The 25,497-nt window shown below is 34.3% G+C and overlaps 3 protein-coding genes and 1 non-coding gene across 6 annotated transcripts; 1 reads left to right on the top strand and 3 right to left on the bottom strand.

Annotated features, from left to right (window-relative positions):
- On the top strand, positions 693-6,677 carry LOC109336652 (ABC transporter B family member 29, chloroplastic). Of its 2 annotated transcripts, XM_019573380.1 has the most exons (11): positions 693-1,342; positions 2,566-2,652; positions 2,755-2,862; positions 3,050-3,316; positions 3,681-3,764; positions 3,872-4,088; positions 4,268-4,353; positions 5,025-5,212; positions 5,420-5,549; positions 6,292-6,442; positions 6,488-6,677. In XM_019573380.1, the coding sequence occupies exons 1-10, from the start codon at positions 731-733 to the stop codon at positions 6,436-6,438; spliced, it is 1,926 nt and encodes a 641-aa protein (XP_019428925.1). In that variant the 5' UTR covers positions 693-730; the 3' UTR covers positions 6,439-6,442; positions 6,488-6,677. The 2 variants fall into 2 exon arrangements, with proteins under 2 accessions (XP_019428925.1, XP_019428923.1); XM_019573378.1 differs by having other exon boundaries at positions 6,292-6,677.
- Positions 8,983-11,190, bottom strand: LOC109335669. 2 transcript variants are annotated; one of them, XM_019571828.1, is made up of 3 exons: positions 10,952-11,190; positions 9,106-9,297; positions 8,987-9,075 (listed from the first exon to the last, which is right to left on the bottom strand). In XM_019571828.1, the coding sequence occupies exons 1-2, from the start codon at positions 11,075-11,077 to the stop codon at positions 9,151-9,153; spliced, it is 273 nt and encodes a 90-aa protein (XP_019427373.1). In that variant the 5' UTR covers positions 11,078-11,190; the 3' UTR covers positions 8,987-9,075; positions 9,106-9,150. The 2 variants fall into 2 exon arrangements, with proteins under 2 accessions (XP_019427371.1, XP_019427373.1); XM_019571826.1 differs by having other exon boundaries at positions 8,983-9,297.
- Positions 12,688-15,587, bottom strand: LOC109335113 (putative pentatricopeptide repeat-containing protein At3g11460). The gene has a single exon (XM_019571184.1). It carries the CDS (start codon positions 15,540-15,542, stop codon positions 13,659-13,661), a length of 1,884 nt encoding a protein of 627 aa, XP_019426729.1. The 5' UTR covers positions 15,543-15,587; the 3' UTR covers positions 12,688-13,658.
- TRNAP-CGG lies at positions 22,458-22,529 on the bottom strand. Its single transcript has one exon. It is a non-coding gene; the product is annotated as a tRNA-Pro (tRNA).

The raw sequence follows: 25,497 nt of genomic DNA, 5'->3' as shown, positions 1-25,497 counted from the left end.
GGGCTACCAACCATGATTTCCATCACACAAAAAATGGAAGTTGTGCCTCATATTCACAACTTCCCATTTTTATACCAATCCAATAATAAATGAAAAAGTTACACCAAAGATATAATAAACATCTTAGATAACACATTTTAAATAAAATTTCCTTATTACTTTAATCTTTAATGGTTAATAATTGAAATCATGAATAACAATCAATGATGTCAAAACCATATCTTATCACCTCGTTGAACAAAAAAAATGGTGAATCAATCTCATACCGGTAGGATATAACAATTATATTATTTATGTAATCATGTCAGCCAAGATTAGTCAAAACCAATCTTACCATTTAGTTTTCAATTGAATAGTTCAACTCCTACTGATCTGGTCTGATTTAAAATTATTTTTTTTAATAAAAATGATTTGATTTTTTTATCAAAATATTGTTTGGAGGATGAAAAACACAATTGTTACTTTTGTTTATACTTCTAAAACACTACCAAATAACACATTTTATTTTAACAAATGAAATAAGATATTACTAACTAACAAGAATATGTTCTTTCAAAGTATTTCACAAATTATATCAATAACTAATAACAATTAAAGAAAAACATAAAAAAAAATACAACTTTTTTTTAATGAACATAAGATATTTTCATTCCTTTGGTAGGTAGTCTCATACTTATATTTGTTAATGAACACAAGATCTCCATTCCCTCAACACCTCCTCTCAAACACAATGTCCTCCTCCATCCTTCTAAACCCACACTCTCCCTTCCCCTCCCCATTCCAACACCACCACCTTCTAAAACTAAGACCAACAACAATACCCTCTTTCACTCCACTCACCCCAACAAAACACCCTTCTTTTAAAGCCTCCTTCAAAATCCATAACAAAAACAACAACAACAACAATAGTAACAATAACTCCACAACTTCCCAAACCCATTCCTTACCCAACACTTTCCAATTCCTCAAACCTTACCTTCTCTCACACCACAAACCCATCCTCTCCGCCTGGCTATGCTCCGCCCTCTCAGTCTACTCCCTCTCTAAACTAATCGCCATATTCTCCACCATCACCACCACCGCCGCCATCGATGCCGCCCAATTGCCCATATTGGGGTGTTTGGTGGCCACCCGGCTGGTAACCAACTACTGCCAGCATGCCCTTCTGTGGGACGCTGCCCTGAAAGCAGTGTATGAGCTTCGGGTACATGTCTTTGAGCGTGTTTTGGAGAGGGAGTTAGGGTATTTCGAATCTAAGGATGGTGTTTCAAGTGGGGATATTGCGTATCGAATCACTTCTGAAGCTTCTGATGTTGCTGATAATTTATATGCTGTTCTCAATGTGTGTGTAACACTCTTTTTTTACGAACCTTTTAATATTTGCTTTGATTATATACGACAAGCTTTAGATATTTGTTAGACTTTTCGATAATACTCAATGCAAAAATAGAATTCTGATTCATGAATAGAGATGGGTAAGAAGAATTATTTGGAATTATTGTTAATGTGAGAGCATTGTATTAAATTGCGCTCGCCCTTGCGGTTGTTGTCATTGTATTCATTGTGGCCGATGCGGTGTGAATTATTTTGTGACTAAAAAAATCTTTTTGATATCGATGCGGCCCGATGCGGTTGCGATGCGGCCCAAATGCGGTCCAATGTAGTTGCGTTGTGGCCCATTCGTAACATTGTGATTCGAATTGCGATGTGATACGGTTGCGGCGGTCACCGCAATCGCAATACTGCAGCCGCATCACGTGATGCGATATGCAGTTTGATACACCATTGACATGACCCACTTAGTACTTGTAGGATTTAAAATGAGTAAAATAAGTGTCACGCAGTGTTTTAAATTGCTTACGGTTCCTACGATTGTGGTCATTGTGGCCAGTGCAGTGTAAATTATTTTCTTATTAAAAAATGTTTTTTAATTTGATGCAGTCCAATATCGTCTGATGTGGTCCAATGTGGTTGTGTTGTACTCCGATACCACTGCATCATTGTGATTCGATGCTACATGCAGTGTGATGCGGTTACGGCAATCACCACAACTGCAATATTGCGGCTGCATCATGTGATGTGGTCCGCAATTTGAGTCATTGGTCTCATGTTAAGAAATAATCGAAACAATGAGGATCATGTTGATGGATGGATACATAAGATTTTGGGTCATATTATTGATGTCAAACCGACTTATTGTGGTTTCTCACTTAGTCCATGGAAGAACATTACAGCCCATAGAAGAAGATTGGGCCTTGCTAAACCAGTACTTGAGGAATATTGTTATTTGCACACACTTGCATTAGTTCACATATATTTTCCACCACATGATTGTAGCTGATCCCTCTAAACCTTTTGCACTGCATCATAATTCTACCACCTATATGTGGATATGTGAGTATCTGCTCCTGGCACATACCAAGCATTTTCCGTACTTGACTTGTTGCTTTGTTTTTCACCTTGAACATATTGTAGTTATCCCATTTTGATGTGCAAGTTTTTCATTCATTTGCATAATTATATTTATTTGTTATTATATGATAATAAGCCCCTTGTTCTTGTCAGACTATAGTACCCAGTACTCTGCAGTTATTTGCGATGATGGCTCAGATGCTAATTATAAGTCCTGTCCTTTCTTTGATTTCAGCCATGGTGAGTGAAGAACTATTTGTATTGATTCATCTTCCACAATATCCATTAATGCTAGATATTGAGGGTAGATTTAATTTTTCATTGCATCTTTGCAATTTGCAGGTTATTCCATGCATGGCACTTGTTGTTGCCTTTCTTGGTCAAGAACTTCGTAAGATATCTAAAGAGGCACATCTTAGCATTGCTGCTCTGTCAGCATATCTAAATGAGGTACATGGTGAATAGCAGGTGCTCTTTCTTGGTTGTACTTTCACAGGAAAGCTTAAATGCACACCTTGTTTGCAAAATTTACTATTCTATTTAGATCACTTATGAAGTGGTGCCACCCAGCCAAATCGTGGTTGGTTGGTGCTTGCTAGCTTGTTTGTCAATGATATTAAAGCTGTTTTTGTTATAGATTCTGCCGGCGGTTCTCTTTGTGAAATCAAACAACGGTGAGTTGTGTGAGAGGGCCAGGTTTAAATGGCTTGCTCATATTGACTATTCTGCAAAGCTGGACAAGAAAAGGATGAAGGCAGTCATTCCTCAGGTCATACAAGCTATTTATTTTGGAATCCTTTCCATACTTTGTGCTGGCTCAGTGATGATCTCAAGAGGTTCATTTGGTGGCTCTCGCTTGGTTTCATTCGTGACGTCATTGGTTTTCTTGATGGAGCCAATCCAGGTATTGTTATCTGTTGAAACTAGAACACATTGCTCTCCATCATTTTCCTTCATTATTTTCTCCTCTCAATAAGTTTTGTAACTTCCATCCGGTAATGCAAAAGATTTTTAAGCAGACATTAGATATTGTTTTGTTGTGATTTTAACTGCCCTCTTTACATGAAGTGATTAAATTCCGGTTATGCTCTTTTTCTGGTCTTCTTACAGATATTATGTAGTCTAGTTTCATAGTTTTTTTCTTAAAAAAATTACGTTGGTCAAATTTATTTCATTTTTTCCTTCTATTTACTATTTGAATTGTTATCATTGTTCAGCTTCTGAGGAGCTGTCTTTGGTTATGAATCTGAAAATAAAGAATCACGCAGGATGTGGGAAAAGCTTATAATGAATGGAGGCAGGGAGAACCAGCTGTTGAACGCTTGTTTGCTATGACCAGGTTCCAAGATAAGGTAAATGCTGCAAACTTGTTTAATCAACCTAATGTTCTGGTTTTTCTAATTTCAGTCAAGGTAGCATGTTGCACTGCAATAATAGATCAATGTGTTCTCAATAATAGGTGGTTGAGAAGCCAGAGGCTGTTGATTTAGACTATGTTAATGGAGAGCTTAAGTTTTGTGATGTCTCATTTAACTATAATGATGACATGCCACATGTTTTAAATGGGTTGAATCTTCACATTAGAGCTGGAGAGATAGCTGCTCTTGTGGGTCCTTCTGGTGGAGGGAAAACGACGATTAGCAAATTGTTGCTTCGGCTTTATGATCCTATATCTGGTGAGTCAATTAAAATAAATATAAAAATTAATTTTATGTTTAAAACCAACATGTTTTATCATATGTCAGCACAAGGATCTATATTTTTCATGTATATTTATTATATCAATTGATTTTAGTTTTACACTCACTTATCATTTTTCTTATCAGTTGTTTTATCTGTCTTCTTATACTATCAGGCTGCATAGTGGTTGATAACCATAACATCCAAAACATTCGGTTGCAAAGTTTGAGAAGGCATGTTGGTCTTGTTTCTCAAGATATAGTAAGTGGACTCATGCCTTTGTATCTTCTCCTTTATGTTTTCAGAATTTGTACTTAAGTTCATGATTCTCATGAGAATTTATGTTCCACTTATTTTGCCAGCTTGAATTATTTGCGCTATTTTTTACAAGCTTTTGGCTTTTCAATTTTCCTCCCCCTCTTATGTTTACCATATGCTCTTTTGATTTTTTTATTGCTAGAATGAAGAGTTTGTATCTACTGGTAACTTCATGCAGTAAGAAACTAGATTGAGGGAAATAGGAGCAGTCACCCCCTCTCATAAAAATAGTTCCTATACTATTCATATATAATGTACAATTTTTTTAATATGCCTAGTAAAAGAGAATTCAAGAATCAGATTTTATCAAGTAAAATTATGAATTATGGGGTACGAAGTAAGCCACCTGAAACCAATTATGAACCAAATTTTAATCTCCACACTTCCTTTTCTTCTTCATTTATTCTGTTATTTACCTTACTATAATTCATCATTAATAAAAGAAACTATTTATTATTTGATTCTGCCTAATAAGTATTAAATCCCCCCATGCTTGCCTTTTCTGGTTCCTTACCCGACTTCATGTGATCTTTGTAAATTCATACATTTTTCAAATTCCTTGTTATGAGTTGTAGCACTTATGGCTATCTCAATAATACTAATGTATTCTGTAGACACTTTTTTCAGGTACAGTTGCTGAAAACATTGGTTATAGGGATCTGATGACAAAAATTGACATGGAGAGGGTCAAGCATGTAGCTGAAACTGCTCATGCAGATGAGTTCATTAGAAAACTTCCAGAAGGATACAAAACCAATATTGGACCAAGGGGCTCAACTTTAAGCGGAGGCCAAAGGCAAAGGTGAAATTTCAAATTCAAACATTGTTTATTTCTAAAATGCTCATGAATGATTATCTGATTTTGTTTTCTTTTGGGGGCGCTTTTGGAAGGTACGATTAATGTAAAGACCAAATTTGATGCATCGAATATTTATGAAACTTCATGATTGATCAATGACTTCTTCGAGATATTTTATTGATCTATTAATTCCTTCTTCTAAATTTACAGGTTGGCTATTGCAAGGGCACTCTATCAAAATCCTTCTATATTAATACTGGATGAGGCAACGTCTGCTTTAGATAGTAAATCCGAGTTATTGGTGAAACAGGCTGTACAGCGTTTAATGGAAAATCGGACTGTAAGGCAACTAGCCCTTTTTGTCTTTGACATATGACTTTATATGTGCCCCTTTTATAATTGTTTTACAGGCATATCCTGGCAGAACATGGGCACCGGTCATAAGAATTGCATGATCTAGCTAAATATTTGTTGTGCTTGGTTATCTGATTTCTTTAACATTTTCAGGTCTTGATTTAAATCACAGGACCAGTGCATTCATATATGTTTTTTGAGTAAACCCCTCATCCTCCATTTTTTCCTTGAAAGGTTTTGGGAACATCTATTTTGTCCTCAAATTACGCCTTTTTGACACCTAGAATGGTAGAAAATGTTATTGTTTGAGACCAAATAAGTGTCATGCGAATGACCAAAGATCATTTAATAGCCATTTGGATGTTACTAACCAACTGATGTTTTGATAAGTTTTCAATGACCAAACTGAGTGTTTGCTTTGTTTTCCCTTTTCTTTTATTGGTTTGAGGAGATTCCTTTTGTTTTTCCTTCACTTTGTTTTTTCCTGAAAGTCTCTTTATTACGTGTGAGGGTAAGACAGTGTACATCTACCATTCCCAGACTCCACTAAATGGGAGCCTCGTGTTTTAAGTGCTTTTTTTTATTCATTTCTTATTTTTGCATCTTATTTTATAACTTTTGGTTTCCAGTATTTTTTTTTTCCATTTGTTACTGATTACATTTTTGCACCTTGTAATTTGCATACTTTTTTCTTCTCTATGAAGTATTCAACCATCTTCCTTTTATAGGTGCTTGTGATCTCCCATCGCTTGGAAACAGTTTTGATGGCTGAAAGAATATTCCTTTTGGATAATGGGAAACTAGAAGAGCTCCCTCGTTCAACTATGTTTGATAATCACAAGGATTCATTGCTATCATCTGGCCTTCTAATTTGAATATTTTCTGCTATACTTAGTTTCGTAATAATGGACTTCATTTGAATATTTCTTGTAAGGGTAATAAATTCACATATAGATTCACATCAATGCACTCTTTCTCCTTTATGTAGTTATGTATATCTAGCATTCTTTTCCATTTATTTTTGGAAGAGGGCTATGTGGAATCTTGTACAGTCATATGTTATCAAATATTTGTTTTCAGAGGAAGGTCATAGTATTTTAATTTTGGATTTAATCCATGCTCATGTGTAATTACTGTTATCATGTTCATGTCAGCAATTTGGTATATGACTGAACACTAGATGGATGGAAGACATCTAGGAATGGCAAGGGCCGAATGAGGGTTGGGTCTGTACTTACTCAATTCCAAACCCGAATCTTAGAATCAGACCATGAGCTTAGCGGGGTTAAAAATAATACTATCATCCTCGAACCTGTCGAGTTTTGGGTAACCTGAACCCAACGGAAAACCCGAAACCTTATAGTTTGTCCTTTCCTTTTCCTTACTTTTTGCAGTGCAGCACAAATGTAGATCTACAAGTGCAACTTGGGAATCAAAACCAATTAGAGGCACACAGATTATATATACTGCAACTTTTGCTAGCACAAATGTATATTACTTTTGGGAGCAGTAGCACATATCTAAAACTACAGCTTGAAATTTGGAAATTTTGGATAGTAGATTATATGAAGCAGCATAAATGTGTCATTTTACTTTTTACGTTGAGGGCAGATTTGAGGTAGGGTCTCACCTCTCCTACACCTGCATTCAAAAGTTTACTTGGATAAAACTTAAACCCGGAAGTTGAACTGGGATAAAACTCGAACCTGAACCTAATAGCAATGAGTTTTCTCTATTAAATTTGAGTTAAGTTTGGATAGATATTTATGAGTTCAATTTTCTTTGTCATCCTTACTTTACAATATTAGATTACTTAAAAATTTATAGATACTAATTATAAAATAAGTCCTGAAAAAATTATTCAAGCCACCAAAAAAATTACCGACTTTCACAATGTCGGGTAATATTATGAAATCACTCCAGGAGAGCCGGTCCTAACAGTTTATAGGTTGTGTAGGGAAAAAATGAGGGGCCTTATTTATCCTAAGAAAATAAATGAAATATATGTAGAAATTTAAATGAAAATGAGAATTCAAATCAAATCAGGAGGAAAAAATGAGTATTCATTATTTATAAAAATAATTTAAAAAATCATGAAAATGGCAAGGGTATGTGATATATTTTTCTGCTAATTTATTATTATTATTACTTATAGAGGATTTGAGTTTTATATTTTTTTTTTCACATTTTTGTTGCATTTTTAATGGACCTTTAACGATCTCATATTGGTCAACAATCAACATATAGCGACCCTCAATTTAATTATAATCACATAATACAATAATCAACAAAATATTGAACAAGCTCATACATAGTGTAATAAATAATAAAAAATATTTGTATAGATATAAAATTGGGCCCAATTAACTGTGGGCTCAAGTGGTGCACATGCAAAAGGGCAGGCACTGCACTCAAGTCAAAAGTGTGTATGGTGTGATATAGTTTAAGGAGAAAATGATTCATGAACGGCTAAGATTTAGCTTTTTATAGTGATAGATTATGTTTGGCTCAACATGAGTGACCTATGAGCTATAACCTAATTCCCCGTGTTTTATGTAAGGCTCAACATATCCAAACGGTGTTCAACTTCCTGTTTCAAGTCAATCATAATGTTATTTTTTTATTACTTTAAAAAATTCATTTTATTCACATGTCAATATATTATTGACTTGAGATATAAAATGAGATACCATTAAGAACTGATAATCTCCATCATCCTAAGCTTATCCGCTTAGATAATCATTTCTCTTTGCACACTTCATATTGAGTGGAGTGTATTAGGTAGTGTAGTGTGTGGAGAAGATTATTATATATAATGGTAGGTTAGGTTTATGCCCAACTAATTTCACATTTGACTTAATCTACCTCGCTTTATGTAATGTTAATCTTAGTCGCTAAGCTAATCATTTCTCCTTAGCGTTAGAGTATCTTTACATATACTAATTCTACTCTACCATATGCATAGAAGAACGGCTTCCAAGCAAGGAATCAAAGTATTGTCCTGATTGTAATCCTACTTCACAACAATATGAATGATATATGTATAGATGCTTCCCATATTAAGAAAAAAAAAGTAGTTTGGCTATTAGGAATCTGGAACTACGTCACACAATTAGTTAATTTACATAAATGCTTGAATGCTTAATTAAGGTTATTAGAGACTAAAATAATTGAGAATGACTCCTCTTCAATAGTGGAATATAAGGGAGAAATAATAAAAATAATCTGAACCCTAAAATAATAAAAAATAATTGTATCTTTAGAATTTTTTTCATGTCACATGTCATAATTTAGATCTGGATTCTCCGATACTAAAGAAGAGTCTAAACCCTAATAACCATAGCTCATTTAAATTTAAAAGAAAAAATGAAACTAAACTCATGTAACTTGTATTTAAATTTCACTTATCAAGATATGGGTAGATCAAGAAAAGCATCTAAGATTATCATTTCAACATGAATAATATATATTGAGGGGCTGAGGATTTATTTGAGAACCCAAAAGTATGTGAACTAATTCATATAAAAGGAAAGAGATATGACAATAAAGCCAATAGACATATTCTACAAATCTTAGGCAAGGTGATGTCATTTCTCTCTTAACTTCTTGGTTATGGCAATGGCAGCTCCAGCAACAGCCACAACTATGCCTGATATTATAAAGGCTGATTTTAGTGTTTCCATTGTTTCCTTCTTTTCCCTTTCCTTCTTCTTCTGTTGGGCTTCAGCTTGTTCCTTCATCCAATATAACACCAATTAGTAGATGATACACACAATAGTGAAAATGATAAGGTATGAGCTCTTCAAAACAATTCTCATACAACAACTAAGCATTTCTTACAAAGTGTCTCTTACATGCATTAAACGATATAATGTCTATCATATACATGTAGACAAATCATTTATATACTTGCCTACAGGTTAGTATAGGGAAGAAGAGAGCAATCCATATTAAAAGAGGTTAGGGAGATTAGAGAATAACACAAAAAATTTGGTATCTGACCAATTTGTGTCTATGTCCCCAGGAAATTAAACAACTATATTAGAGAATAAGTATTTGTGTTTATCTGTTAGGATTCTCATATTGGATAGTATAGTAAACTCAATGTGATATTTAAGTCATGAGACTCTCCCACCTAGTAGGCTAGTCCTTTAGGTTGGGATGTCCTCATGTGCTTAAGTCCTAACAATCGGTGTTTTCATTGAGAGTTATGCAACGAAAAATACTACTTAGACTAAATTAAGGTACATTACCAAATATTGATAGGTGAGTGACGCTGCTAAAAGAGCAAGGGCTATCACCAATCAATGTGAGCCATTATATAGAGGGGGCAAAATTATTCATAATCCACAATCAATCCAAATTAAATTTATCCAAATGTATCCGTTAGAGTTAATGGATTTGAATGGATATAATCCAGTGGATAGTATTGATATTGGATGAATTTAAATTCATCCACTATATCCAATGGATATCTATGAGTATATCTATTTGGTATAGTGATATGGTGATTCAACTAGTGGTTCATGAATTAAATTGCATACCGGTGAAGTTACATATATATATATTCTAATATTAATGTTGAAAAATCAAGACAATAACTATTTTTATATACCATTTGTTAAAAAATGTATATTGTAGACCATGTTTTAAATGTATCAAAAATGTAGAAGTTGTGTGTTTGATCATCCATACCAATATTTTAATAAATCATTTTCATTTAAAAAATAATTTTAAATGAAACAAGTCACCGGTACTGTTCAATTGAAAAACCGACTAGTATGATCAGTTTTTATCAGTATAATTACATGGCCAGTATAAATGTTGTATTGTAACGGTATTAAGACTAGTTCACCGGTTGGATCGGCTGACACGAACCAGTTTTAATACCATTGATATAAACTACTATCTTTCTAATAAAATAACTCGTTCAACAGTATTATTATTTTTATCAATGCGTTCTTTCAAAAAGTTTCAATAAGGATTAGTATAACATTCTTGTTTCATATTTGAGCACAAGAAAAAATGTATAATTGCAAAGTACAATATCTCTGACCTTATCTACACTATTGTCTTTCATAGCTTTTCACATGTAAATTTAAGTACTAAGATTTTTTAAAAATTGTTTTTAAAATAACACTTTTTAAAAATGATTATTAACTTTTTGGGTAAATAATTTGATTTTTTTGGGGGGAATGGAAGAGAAAAGGTTATATTTACATTCCATCATTATTATTTTTCGCTGAAACAATTCCCAAACAATGAAAGCTTAATTTATCCATTTTCATTCTATTCCATCCAACTATTCTAGTCAAGATGAAAAATCCTAGTATTCTAAGACCATGTTCATTATTCTATTGAAAATAAAAAATAAAAACATGTTGGTACCTTAGAGACAGCCAACTCAGATGATACAGAATCAACATGAAAATGAGTATTCATTCCAGGATTGAGTTCCCCAACAACATCTGCTCTTGGAAACATTTGGTTTGAGTTCTGAGGAGAGCTTGCCATTTTATTTTTCTAGCCTTAAACTTCAAGTAATAATGGTACTAAGTAACCTATTTATTATTATTATTGAATAGTATGAGAGTAAAGAGAAGAAAGAAAACATTCATTATCAAGTATTCATGCTCAAATGGATGCCAAAACTTGAGCATTTTATTGACACGTGCTACTCTTCCAAGAGCTGAGGTAGTTATAGTTTTATGGGTCTTGAGCAATTTGGCTTCTTGTTCTCAAACTTCCCGACATACATGTTCAAACTTTGCTAAACTTTAGGTATAAGGAAATAATAAAACAAACGAATATTAAGAAAGAAAAAATGAACTACTTGGTTTTTTCTATAACAATAGAGTAAGTAAAATTATATTGATTACACAAACTGAGTCACATCATTTACTACACCTAGATAAATCTTGTCATTTATTTACATACCATATAAGAGAGTTATATTGATTACACAAACTATCATACCATTTAAATAAATGTAATCTTTTAAACAAAATAAAGTGATAAGTGTAATTAAGTTAAACAAAACATGATATATTATAGAGAGATTCAAATAATATACAAGTTAATACATCTTTATTATTTTTGGTTCCTTAGGATACAATACAAGAGTAATTTGAACAAAATAATGAAGAGACATTGATTCTTATATTGTTTTGACTTATCTCCACAATATATCATATTTTGTTTTACTTAATTACACTTATCATTTTTGTTTAAAATATTACATTTATTTCTCATGCAATATAGTTAATGTAATGTATGAATATAAATAGGGGTGATTTGTGTATATACAAAAAAAAAATTTGTATAATTTCCCTAAATAATGAAATTTACTAATATCAATAATAATTTGTATCTACACTTTTTATATTTGTTATTACACTCTATATCTACACTTGGATCTTATACACTTGGTGATACTGAAGTTGGCCTTTTCATTTTTAATTTTATTTTTACATTTGATTTCATTAAATTTTTGTCATAATGATAGGATTTTTTTTCTTTCAATACTTTCTTTTAACCTTTTCTACTTTTAGTAGACAACTAAATTTTTATTACTTGTCTATTTGTAATAATAATTTCACTTGTTTTTTTTTTCTTATTGCATACTATACAATTTCCCACGTATCCTAGGGTTGGGGATAAAAAAACCCATTTCTAAATTATAGTTTCCAATTAATATACTATATAAAAAATATTCTCTAAGAAAATTCTCTATAAAGATCTAAATTAAGTTTTGAATAATATACTAAAATGTAGTCCTGCCTGACTTTCTTAATAAGGCTCAAATTCATGCCAATTTTATATTAAAGTATATAATTTTCAGTTGGGCTCTGTGTAACACATCTATCATTAATCTCATAGCCATAAAATAGACAATAGAAAATTGCACATGAAATACTTCTAAAGAGAGGCACATGAGATTCTCATCTGGTGGTGCCATACAGTGTAACAACATGAAGTTAACAACAAAATGCCAATTAATAAACACAATAATTAATTACAATAACTATTAACAAGCCTGCTTTAAAATGTCAATGATAGGTAAACCACACATCATATACAATAATACACTGATATGGCGTAGGAGCCGTGAAAATTGATGAAGATGAATGAAAAATTAATGATAGAAATTTATACGGAAAAAAGGAAAGAAAATGTGGATGAACCCTAATGGAGAGAAAAGAGTGAAGAATAGAACAAGCTGGATCTCTTGCAGGAGAATCAAAGCCTGAGCTATTGCCAGAGAATCTTGCTGTGACAAACCAGAGAGAAGCACCTTGGGGAATTCTTTGTCAGATAGAATGAGAGAGCATGTGTGTCAATGAAATATAATTTTGCTAACTTCAAAAATACTTAAGGGTAGTTTACTAATTTAAACATTTAATTCTCCAAAGTTTCTCCATTTAGTGAAATTCAGAAAATCTATCAGTAGAGTCTTGAATGACAGAAAATGTTGGCCTCTCCTATTTATTATTTTTATTATTGAACTTATCTAAAAGTACACTTCAATTTTGGGTCACTATCATTGCAATGATAGTGCCCATAGGAAGACTAAGTATAGAGTCAAATTTATAAACATACTGGTAAGCATCCTTTGTATGTTCTATTTTCAACATCAATTGGAACTCAAAATGGCTTTCAAATGCAAATGAAATCTCTCTTCAAGAAATCCTTGGAAAACTGTAAGGCCACAAAGGCATAAAACTGAATCTTGAATTTCTATAATATCATAACCAACTCTGTACAGACAAAGCATCACTTGTGCTTTGAAAGGTTGCTGACTTTTTCATTCTCTTGTTTTAAAGTTAGCAGATGATAGTTACCCTATACTTTTGGTAAAAATTGCAAATCCTGTGTTATATTGAAGTCTTCCTTTTCCAAGTTGAGCATCCCATGTTTACTTTTAAACTCCGTTGATGTCGTTCAAATTTTCCAGAATTTCCCAACAGGGATGCATTCTCCTTGTCACCAGCAGCAACAATCAAGTCCTGTCCTACTAGGTGTCAGCTATATGGATCAAAAAACATCACTGTGCTCTATCAGAATCCAAGGTTTCAGAAATGGCACTGTACTACTTTTACCAGTAGTCCTTGCAAGAGCAAGCCCCATCTCTGAAATGGTGAAAGCGGGTGGCATCTCTAACAACAAATTGGCGATTGACAATCTTGCTAACCAACTTAATAAATAAGTGACAATCTCCACAGATTCTCAGGTTTTTCATCACAGTAATCTCTGTTCCAGGCCTAGTGTTCAAGAGGCCAAATGCAATTGCCAATTTTTCACTGTGCACCCCGGTACTGTTTAAGACTTCTTCACTCCTTCCTTGATATTTCTCAGCTGGTGCATGAATCTCCTTTACAAGACTTTCCAACTTAGCTAACATTCTATATATTTCCTCCGTTTGAAGATGACTTCTATCCCCACAGTAAAATAGATGCACTTTTCCTTTATATTCAACATAACTGCATCCTGGATCCTTTCTAAGTTTCCGTTCCCGCATCATGACTCGGACTTTTAAAACCCCCTCTAAGTTTTTAGCATCAGAGTAAATGTTTGATAATAAAACATAGTAACCTATATTTGTGGGTTCAAGTTCAATGACACGTTCAAAGGCCAACTCTGCCAGCTCTACATTCTTATGAATTTTGCATGCACTCAAAAGGGCTCCCCAAACAGCACCATCAGGTTTTACCTTCATTGACTTAATGAGATCCATAGCTTCCTTCAACCTACCTGCCCGGCCTAACAGATCCACCAAGCAAGAGTAGTGCTCCTGACCTGGCTTCAAACCATACTTCAGCTCCATTGCATCAAAATATTCCAAGCCCTTATCAGTCAATCCTGCATGGCTGCAGGCAGAAAGAACAGTCACAAATAGCGTTTTATCCGGTCTGATGCCTGACTCAACCATCTCGTCAAAAAGACCGACTGCAATTTCTGCATGTCCATGGATTCCATAACCACCAATTATGGCTGTCCATGAAATAACATTTTTCCCAGCCATACAATCAAAAATTGCACGAGCGCGCACCAAATTACCACACCTAGCATACATATTAATCAAGGCATTCGTTAAAAATGTATTGGAACTAAACCCACAGCACTGTATCTGCCGTTCCACCTCACGACCAATGCTCTGAGCACCAAGATTAGCACAAGACGAAACAACCCCAAGAAGCGTCACGGGGTCAGGTCTCATCTTCGTCAACTTCATCTCACGATAAAGTTCTAAAACTTGTCTAGCATGCCCATTTTGCGCGTAACCAGAAATCATAGCATTCCAAGTAATCAAATCTCTCTCACCCATTCCATCAAACAATTTCCTCGCTAGTTCAACCTCACCGCATTTAACATACATAGTGAGCAAAGAATTCACCACAGACAAATCACCATAAAATCCAAACTTAACACCAAACCCATGAAGACACACACCAATAGTTAAATCCTCAGGAACCGTACACCCAGAAACCAAACCCAACATCGTAACCGAATTAACCACGACCCCTTCCTCCCTCATTCGACAAAACAAAACAAACCCCTCTCGAACCTTAGAGTTAAACGTATACCCAGAAATCATAGCATTATAACAAATAGTGATATTTTGCCAGTAAGGAAATTCGTCGAACACCTTGCGGGCATTGTTGAGTAAGGAGAATTTTGAGTACATTGAAACAAGGGAAGTGCGGATATATGGGTCAGGTTGGGTCCCGGTTCGAATGACATGGGCGTGAAGTTGGGACCCAGTGAAGGGTAAGAAGAGATGGGCACATGATTTGAGAAGAAAAGGGAAAGTGAAAGTGTTGGGAGAGAAAGAAGAACGAAGCATATGAATGTAGAGAGTGAGAGCTTGTGGGTATTGGCGTTGTTTTGAGAGCTCTCGTAATCTGCAGTTCCATGGTGTTGTTAGGTTTCCGAGTTGAAGTGGGAGTTTAGAGGTTGGGAGGAGTTGCGGGATGCTCATATGTGTCAAGACTAAGATAGTGAGTATGAGATGCACCCCTATACGTTAATGGTGGTGTGCGAAGGGAGAGCTAATTTGTATAGTTTTATAAATATAGGTATGAGTTTGTATTATTAGCCATTTTACATGGTGAATGATATATGAAAATTCATTTTAGTACTTCAAAAATTTTATATCCCTAAAAAATAAGAATAAGCTTTGTCCAAAAAAATCACAAATTTGAATGACTTAATAAGAATTAAAGTGTCTCATAAAATGTAAATTTGACTAACATTTGGGAATTTAGGGTTTTCCTAGTTGTTATAAAAATGTCATAAATAAATTATTGTGCATTCTTTTAAAAATGATTTTTATACATCATTTTGTCCTTTCTTAAAAAACTCTCACCCATCTCACTAAGTTAAATCTCTTACCACCAAAGCTTATTCCTCCATAATGACCACCACTTTTCCATTTTGGTCATAATTTCTTCAACTTGATCGTTATTTATTTTGACTAGGACCTCAATAATCGTAATCATCACTACCTCCAAAACTCACTCATCTACCACAATCATTGTTCGAATCAATCTCCCAAGGAGTTCTTTCCTCCATTGTATTGCTTTCTGTAGAAAAATGCCTCATACTTTCTTCTTCATTGATCAATGACATAATGATACAATTAGTTGTATTTCTTTCTTGAAACTAAAGAAAGGTACATAGACATCTTATATATAGGCTCAAGATGGCTTAACTAATAACTAATTCTAACAAACTATTAAGAGTAGCCAATGAAGTTGACTTGCGAACTAAGTAACAAAGAAAATGCATTGGATTGGGCTTATGATCACGTGCACATGCTTGTGCTTTTGACTTGGTTGGCCTCTGTGATGTATTAAGTAGAGGATTGGTTTTTATTCTCTTAATCATATGGCTTGTCTTTATTGTTGGCTTTGGTTTTGTTGTTGTGTTGCTTGGAATGAGAAGATGAATCTATGTTGCTGGGTTGTTGTTTTTGTGTGTGTATCTTCAATACCCCCCGCAAGTTGGAGAGTATATGTTGAATACTCCAAGCTTGGCAAGTAAGTAATGGAATGGTGAAGGATCAAGGGATTTGGTTAGTATGTCAGTTGTTTGTTCAGTAGTTGAGATAGGTAGAAGACAAAATAGCTTGACTTGAAGGCCCTATCGTACAACATGGAAGTCAATATCTATATGATTGGTCCTCTCATGGAAGACTGAGTTGGCTGCAATATACCTTGCAGAGTCATTGTTACAATACAACAAGGCTGGTTTGGTGAAAGGGACCTGTAAGTTGAGAAGGAGGTATGTCAGTCATTGAATTTTGCAAGCAGCAGATGCAAGTGCTCTGTATTCTGCTTCAGAGGAGGATCTTGTTATTTTGTTTTTTTGTCATATTGAGTTTGAACCATTGTGACAAACTCTTGCATTAGGTTCCTGGCTTCACTTTTGGCTTTCATTGAGCCAAGTGTGCCTAGAGTGATCATCTACAATAGTGAGAAAGTACTTATGGCCATGAATAGATGAGATGGATAAGGGGGCCCATATGTCCATGTGGACTAAGTCAAAGGGTTTGGGGCTTATGTTCTTATTGCTATGAAAGGGCAGCCTAGCTTGTTTACCAAAATGATAGGAATCACATATTTTTGCAGAATTGAAATGAACAAATGAGTATTGTTTGCATACAGAATTCAAAACATTAAGGGATGGATATCCCATTCTATAGTACCATAAGTCAAAATCAGAATTAACATGAAGTGCATTTACATTGTGTTCTAAATTTGTGGCATTATTAATTGTTCTTCTAAAAACATACAACCCATTTCTTACTTCAGCATGTCTAATCATCTTCCAAGTAGTCATATCCTGGATTGAACATTTCAAGCCATCAAAGGTTAGTGCACAATGCATAGAATTAGTCAGTTTATGGATGGAAATCAAATTGAATTTGAAATCAGGAATATAGAGCACATTATGCAATGTCAAAGAATTAGATAGGCTAACAGATCCACAGAAATTTGCCAAGGTTGTTGAGCCATTTGGCATGTTGATAGTGATAGGTTTAATGGTGTAGAAAGTGTCAAACTTACCCAAATTAGGGCACATATGGTATGTGGCCCCTGTGTCTAATATTCATAAAGATGTGTTATCTGTGATGTCCTGATTGTTGGTGATGTTTTGAGATTCAGTTGTTGGTGTGGGGTGCATGCTTAGTTGATTGATGTTATGGTTGTCTTTGGCAGACCCAAAATTTTTCAGTAGTGATGAAAGTTGTGCATACTCCCTTGGGCCAAAGTTGAATCCTGAAACACCACCTTCTGTTGCTTGGGACTCAGGTTCTTTATGATCAACTATGGCAGTATTATTGATAGTTGTATTAGCCTGTCTTTGATTCCCTTGTTGGTAATTAGGAGGGAAACCATGCTTAAAGTAGCATGTTTCAATTGTATGTCTTTCTTTTCCATAGAATGTGCAAATCTTAATTCCATTAGTCCTACATGCACCAAAGTTTCTTGAATTGCCTCTTATTCTGGTTTGTGAGGTACCTCCCCTCACATTATTATTTCTTGGTTTCCAATTCTGCCTTTGGTCATCCTGACTGGTTTGTTGTTTATTGCTTGCTGAGTTGAAGAGGATTTTGGAACTTTGTGGATTTTCTTCAACTACTTGTCCTTCTTGCTGAATAAGTAGTGAAAAAGCTTTGTTCATGCTGGGAAATGGCTCCATCATGAGGATTTATGATCTTGTAGCACTGAATTCTTCATTTACACCTTTGAGGAAGCATACAACATATCTTGTGTCACGATATTCCTTGGTTTTACTGGCCAATTCACACCTACACCTAACCTCACACACACATATGGGTAGTGGCCAAATGGACTCCAGTTCATCCCATAGGTTTTCAGGTCTGTGTAGTAGCTGGAAATACTTCTATCCCCTTACTTGATTGAGTGGAGTTCTTGGAGAAAATTTGAGAACTTAAAGTAATCACCCTTTGAGAACCTTTCTCTCAAGTCTTGCCACAGTTCTCTTGCACTATCAATGTACACAATGCTTTGGGATATTTGAGGTGTTAGACTCCTTGGAATCCAAGAAATTATCATTGTCTTGCAACGTTCCCATATATCAAAGTTAGGTTTTATTCTACACGGTGCTGGTATGAATCCATCTAGGAACTTGAACTTGTTCTTTGAGAGTAAGGCTCTCCTCATTGTTCTACTCCAAGATTGATAATTTTTGCCATCTAAAGAGGGAGAAACGAGGATTTCCCCTGGATTTTCTCCAAGGTGTAGATAATAGGGGCTTTGTATGTCATAGCTGTTGTTCAAAATAGTGTGCAGATTTCTTTCCTGCTCAACACTTTTTGTCATCTTTTTGGATGCTTGAATAGAAGAGAAAGAGGGCTTGAATCAAATATGAGTGGAGGAAGAATGCGCAGCAAGAGGTAAACCAGAACCTTCAAATAGAAGGCTCTGATACCATATTGCTTTCTGCAGAAAAATGCCTCATACTTTCTTCTTTATTGATCAATGACATAATGATACAATTAGTTGTATTTCTTTCTTGAAACTAAAGAAAGGTACATAGACATCTTATATACAGACTCAAGATGGCTTAACTAATTCTAAAAAACTATTAAGAGTAGCCAGTGAATAAAAAGGCACATGGTTAAAACTAAAATAACAGACTAAAAACAGAGTTGACTTGCGAACTAAGTAATAAAAAGAATGCATTGGATTGGGCTTATGATCACGTGCACATGCTTGTGCTTTTGACTTGGTTGGCCTCTATGATGTCTTGAGTAGAGGATTGGTTTTTGTTCTCTTGATCAGATGGCTTGTCTTTATTATTCACTTTGTTGTTGTGTTGCTTGGAATGAGAATATGAATCTATGTTGTTGGGTTGCTATTTTTGTGTGTGTATCTTCAATACATTGTGATAACAAGTTAATTTTATGCTTCAACAAAGGTTGTAGTTTTAGTCTCAATAGATCATGACATTCCAATTTGATCCTTAGCTTCTATTTTATTTTCATAATTTCGAAATTATCTTATAAATCAATAGAATTGTTGCATATTACAAACTTCATATCCACAAAATTTAACTCTCCAAGTTAAAAAATATTTTAAAAGATATAACTTAAACAATTAATGAGCGGAGGGAGAAGTGAATCCAAACATGAGGTGTATATGGGTTCACTCAACGTTATAGGCTCCATCCAATTTGGCAACATCGAATTTCCATTATAATAAATCTCAAATTATAGGCCAGGTATTGTTTAAGTACACTTAACATCTTTATGCAAGATAAATATTGTTTATACATGTATCCTCTTCATGCTCAATATAAAGATGATTACTGTTTGCACATCTAACCTCTCTAACCTCAAGCACTAAGCCTCTCTTTGTTTGAGGTGAAATAGAGTGGAGAGAAAAGGGTGAGAGAGAGAAGGAAGATAAAGTAAATCTTTCTCTCCTTTGGATGAGAAGAGAAAAAGAGGGAAGAGAAGAAAAAGTTGGTGGGACCCACCACAAATGAATTCTCCTACTCCGGAGAGAAAGGGAAGAGAGAATGAATTTTTTTGTTGAAATCTCAAAAATGTCCTTCAAATTTATTTATTTTCTCTATTTATTAGTTTTAAATAGTACTAATATACATAGGTCTTTTTTTAATATAAAAAATATCAATTACAAAAAGTTATTTGATATTATAATAGAATATATAATAACATATATAATTTAAAATTATAACATTTATTTTTAATTAATAATAAAACAACAATTTTCTCTCTCTTCTCTTTATTTTAGGGACATTTTCGTCATTTGAATCATAATATCATCTCTATCTTCTCATTTTTTACCCAACCAAACAAAAGAGAAAGAGAAGAAAATATCTCTTTCTATTCATTTTCTCTCATTCTTCTCTTATACCAAACATCATAAAAATCTACTCTATTTCTTCTCTTTCTCTTTCTCACCTATTTCTTTCTTACCTCTTTTTCTCTTCTTATTTGCTCTTATCAACCAAATAAAACATAAAAGATAGTGTGGTGTTTATGAAGATTTATATAATTGCAATTATTTCATTCATAGTCAGGGTAGAATCAGATTTAAAGTAACATATAATTTATTAAATAGCAAATGATTAAATATCAAATATTCAGCTCAATGTTAATAAATGAAGGAATGAGCAATTGTTCCAAGTTAATACAATTAGTTTTTAATGCGTTTCAAATACTTATGATAAGTGTGGTATCGTGTGTGATGATTATTTATGGTTCAAATTAGTTATAGACTGTTCATTTAATTAGTTATTGCAATAGTCCTCGGAAGCTTGTAGAATTATATCATTTGATTTTAGAGTGATTACTCATTTTAGTCTATATAAATTTCTGCATGTAACAATTTGATCCTAAAAAAATAAAAATTCAAATTTATATACAAAGATCGCGAATATATGTCAAAATAGTTTTTATCAGAGATCATAGAATATGTTAAAAAAGACTAATTTAATTCACATCTAATATTTTTGAACCTTTTTTTATTTTTGAATTTTCAAGGAACAAATTGTTACATGTAAAAATTTGAGGGGAGAAAATAGGTTCTTGCTCTTGCTTATGCAGTTCCATTAATATTGTATAGTCCTTCTGATCTACATTAAATGCATTGGAACAGTTGGAACCAATTGATGAAGAGAAACTTGTTTTTCTATGAAGCTGTCCATAAAACATGGACTAACATGTTGATTTTGTCCTTACAACAGAGAAGATTCCTTTTATAGTAATAGAGAGATTTTTCTTTTCAGCAAAAATAGATACTAAGTTTGAATGTTGGGTTTGGGAGGTATTAAGCAATGAACACGAATATAATGTTTGACTTGGTGCTTGCATGGTCCTGAATATTCTTCATATTTGTAATAATTTGTTCGAGGACTTGAATTTCTTGAAATTGGAATGAATGTTGAATGACAAAGACAATATGAATTATGAGTAATAATAGTTTATTTCATAGATCTTATAGTTCTTGAAATTTAAAAGAATCTTGAACATAGACGAGTGAACAAACATGTTTAATATAAGATTAGATTCTATTGTAAATGCGGAAAAGTGAAAAGATATGAGACAGTAGTATGAGAAATATATATGAGCAAATATTAGAGTACCTAACAAATTTTCATTTTCTTTATGAAGTTGAAACATATACCTGATGTATTTAGCCAAGTTTATTAGATTCATAACTGAAATTTCCTAAGGATAAAGTTTTGCATCTATGAGAGCCATAATAAAACAAAAAAGTTATAAAATCAATGGAATTGTTTATTTCTCCCCTTGTTTGACCGCAAAAAGATATATAGACAAGGAAGAAAAGGTAGATATAATAACTTTGAAAATTTATTAATAATATAGGTTAAAAATACAAGGCACCTTTTTATTAAGGATATATCATTTTCAAGTATAATGCTTTTGACTCTTACAAAAGGAACCTAGAGTACCTAAGGATCTATCAGACCACATCTTCTATCTCAAATTAAATCCAAACACAAACTTGCAAACTACACAACACTGAACTAATAGATTTTTGTGGAACATAGGAAAACATTAAAAAGCAACCAAAATCAGCTCCAGAATTGAGTTTGGGTGAAAATATTTTCTTTTTAACTAGAAGCATGACAATACATTGAAGCAGCAACACAAAGTTAAAGCAACAAAGAAATGATAGCTTCTTATCCATGTACAGGTCAGTGTCAAATGCCAAAGAAAAAAAATTGAAATATGTGATAAGGTGGAATAAAAAGAGAAAAAGAAAAGGAGGTACTTCGTTGTTGAAAATAATAAATATTTTTTAGCCCACGAAGTCAAAAAGCGGGATATAGAAGCCCAACAGCAAAAAATTAAAAATATATAATTAAAAAAGAAGGGGTGTTGCGAGAATCGAACTCACGACCTCTCGCACCCGAAGCGAGAATCATACCACTAGACCAAACACCCACACTAATCTTAGAATTCGAATTAGTTTTTAAATTACGAGACCATAAGTTACATGTTAATGTTACAAGTTGAAATTTTATTGCTACCATTTTTAAAAAATAATAAATGATGGCACCAAAAATGTATTTTTGTTGCAATGGGATCTCTCCCTCTTTTGAAGATTAGTTACAGTTTTTTGTGATGAAAGTGACTCTCACATAAAGTACATCATTTTATATTCCATTGGAAAAAGGATGTTAAAGTGTTAAGTATTTAAATTAAACAATTTTAATTTCTATTTTATTGATTAAATGTGGTAAATCATATATATATATATATATATATATATATATATATATATATATATATATATATAATGATTCACCTTTTAGAGGCAATAGATTTTAGAGTAAAAACACATATCAGTCCCTCATGTTTTTCGAACTTAGTCATCGTACCATTTTGGTATTTTAAAAAATAAAAAACTCAACTAGTTCCCTAAAATTTCAAATATAAATCAAATTAGTTCTAACTTACTTTAATAATTTAAGGTTACATTGTATCACAAATAAACTAAAAATTCATGAGTTTAATTCATGAAAATGATTTTTGTTGAGAGTGTAACGTCCCGAAAATTACTCCAAAAATATAGCTCATATTTTTTTTGAATAATGAAGTCATAGAAAATTTATTTCCTTATATTCGTTTCATTTTCGGAACATCACTTTAAGTAATATACAATGCGGAAAATAAAAAATCATTACTTAATAGTAATTCAAAAATAACTCAATATAACTTTGAATCACACTTCATTAGAATATCATAAAATGTTGATATGAAGTACAAGGCGAAATCCTAATCGTCGCCCAAGTAAAACTACTCCCAAAATAAATACCCTACACAGGTACCCTAATCAAAAAGCAAAATAGAAATAGAAATAACTCCTAACGGCTAGCCCCAACGTCTGCGGGTGTGCTGGAACACTCGCTTGGGTCCTCCTCCATCTCCGAGTCGGAGGAGAGGTTGACAACTTCAATGGAGTCCTTAATGTTTATCAACTCCATGCAATCATCCTCTTCAGCTGTTGGCTCCTCTTCCTCCGCCGCCGTCTCCTCCTCTAGCTCATAGGATGAATGTTGCGAGGGAGTCACCACCCTTGCATCCGCCTAGAGGTCTGGCATTGTCCGTCGGGCTTCTCTCTTCCATACTGGGGAACTGATCGCGTCGTTCCAAGTCCGTCGCCTCCTGGAAGGGCCTGCAGCATCTGGTCCCTGAGGGGTAACAAACTGAGTCGACGGCACATCCGGTGCCGACCTAAGAGGTGGCAGGGTAAAGGAAGCCTCTAACTCCTCGTGATGGTAGGGAAATCACATAGAATATCTATCACATACCATCTCTCTAAGGCGCAAAGGCTTGTGTAGGTGTATCTATGACCATCACTACTCCATGCCCCCTCATAGGACATGAAAAGTGGTAACTCTGAATCCTGGCAGAACGATCCATCTGGACAAAACGCAAATAGAAGACAAACAGAAAGAAGAGGGAGTAAGACATCTAATAAATATTACTCATTGATGGTGTGAAATTACACAGAATATTACATCCATACAGACATGCATAACATACACAATATATATATCACATACATAAATGCAAATGATGAATGACGTTATAACTCAAACCATGAGAGTTAACATTCACGAACTTAATGTATGAATGCTATGTTTATTTCATTCATCCTTACACCAATATCCTCCCAATAAACTATTCAAAAATAACCGAAAGTACATGTCCCATAACAAGCCGATTTGAACGCACCAAACTATTCCTCACAAGGATATATGATCGATCTGTTCCAAAGAACTGTCCATTTCAGGACGGTGTCGTATCAAACACTTTCTGGGCATTCCTCTCATCGATCCTGATTGCAAAGAGGTGTTGTCAGAGATCGTCTAGTTTGTGCTGTGAGAACTGTCCGATCCAACAGAATACCTCATCCAGGAATACAAGAGACTCATCTCACCTAGACTCACCCTCAAGACTTTGTTGACGAATCACCACCATCGCCGTTCCTATCATCATCTCGGGGCTTGTTTGTCTCCCATAAATTTCCTCTGCACTACTTCATTATCCATAATGAGTATGCGCACTAACCGATGTTAGCCAATTAAATCTTTTAATTATTCTTTTATATGATTCGCCCAACCTAAGACATCTCCCAAAGGAATGCTTCATATGGGACCTGATCTTACGGCATCACGTAATAGAGGAATAACATCCTTACCACTACGAACCATCGCTGAATATCTTGGACGACCACATAGTCAAGCCTCTTACGGTCAGACAACCTTGTTGCATGGTATCATGTAATCCTTTTTGGGCATTGCCCTAATCACAACATCACATTCGGAAACTTTGCCCTAAATAAGCGCAATAACAAAGGTATTTGTATAAGTTTGTCAATTTTGGGCACCAGACTCAATCATCTGAGTCACAGTCTTTTCCAAGTGTAAATACACTTCACACTCAAGCTAGGGCTATTACCTAAGAAATCAAACAATAATAAACAATAAAAAATATTGGATGTCTCTCGCTCAAGCGAGAAACTGTCGCTCAAGCGAAAAACTCATCAAAACAGACTCAATTTTATTCCTGATTCTCGTCCAAGTGAGGGAATGTCGCTCAAGCGACAAATCCATCAAAAATGATCAAAATACTTGTCTGGTCCTTCCAGGGTGAGGTACAACCGTTCGGGCGCCAAAAACAGGCTGTCTAGCGCTCGTCTAGGCGAGAAACGCTCGCCCAAGCGAGGCTGGCTAGACCAGATGAGGGGTTGCTCGCCCAAGCGCCAAAATGGGGCCTCTTTTCTGCTTCTCCCTCGCCCAGGCGAAGCTGCCTCGCCCGGGCGAGGTGGTCCAGTTACCAGGACCATTATCCTCGCTCTTTTGGGCTATCGGATCGAAACTCTCCACTATTTTCGATACTTATG

Source organism: Lupinus angustifolius, chromosome LG20 (genome assembly GCF_001865875.1).
Source record: "Lupinus angustifolius cultivar Tanjil chromosome LG20, LupAngTanjil_v1.0, whole genome shotgun sequence".
NCBI lineage: Eukaryota > Viridiplantae > Streptophyta > Magnoliopsida > Fabales > Fabaceae > Lupinus > Lupinus angustifolius.
The sequence above is the reverse complement of the archived record's forward strand: the minus strand, read 5'-3'. Positions and strand labels throughout refer to the sequence as shown.

Excerpts from the sequence above, each read along its gene's own strand:
- LOC109336652 (XM_019573380.1), top strand. The coding sequence starts at position 731 with ATGTCCTCCTCCATCCTTCTAAACCCACACTCTCCCTTCCCCTCCCCA. Across the intron at positions 1,343-2,565 it reads ATTTATATGCTGTTCTCAAT|ACTATAGTACCCAGTACTCT; the intron begins GTGTGTGTAACA and ends TGTTCTTGTCAG. Across the intron at positions 5,550-6,291 it reads GTTTAATGGAAAATCGGACT|GTGCTTGTGATCTCCCATCG; the intron begins GTAAGGCAACTA and ends TTCCTTTTATAG.
- LOC109335669 (XM_019571826.1), bottom strand. The coding sequence starts at position 11,077 with ATGGCAAGCTCTCCTCAGAACTCAAACCAAATGTTTCCAAGAGCAGAT. Across the intron at positions 9,298-10,951 it reads CTGAGTTGGCTGTCTCTAAG|GAACAAGCTGAAGCCCAACA; the intron begins GTACCAACATGT and ends TATTGGATGAAG.
- LOC109335113 (XM_019571184.1), bottom strand. The coding sequence starts at position 15,542 with ATGAGCATCCCGCAACTCCTCCCAACCTCTAAACTCCCACTTCAACTC.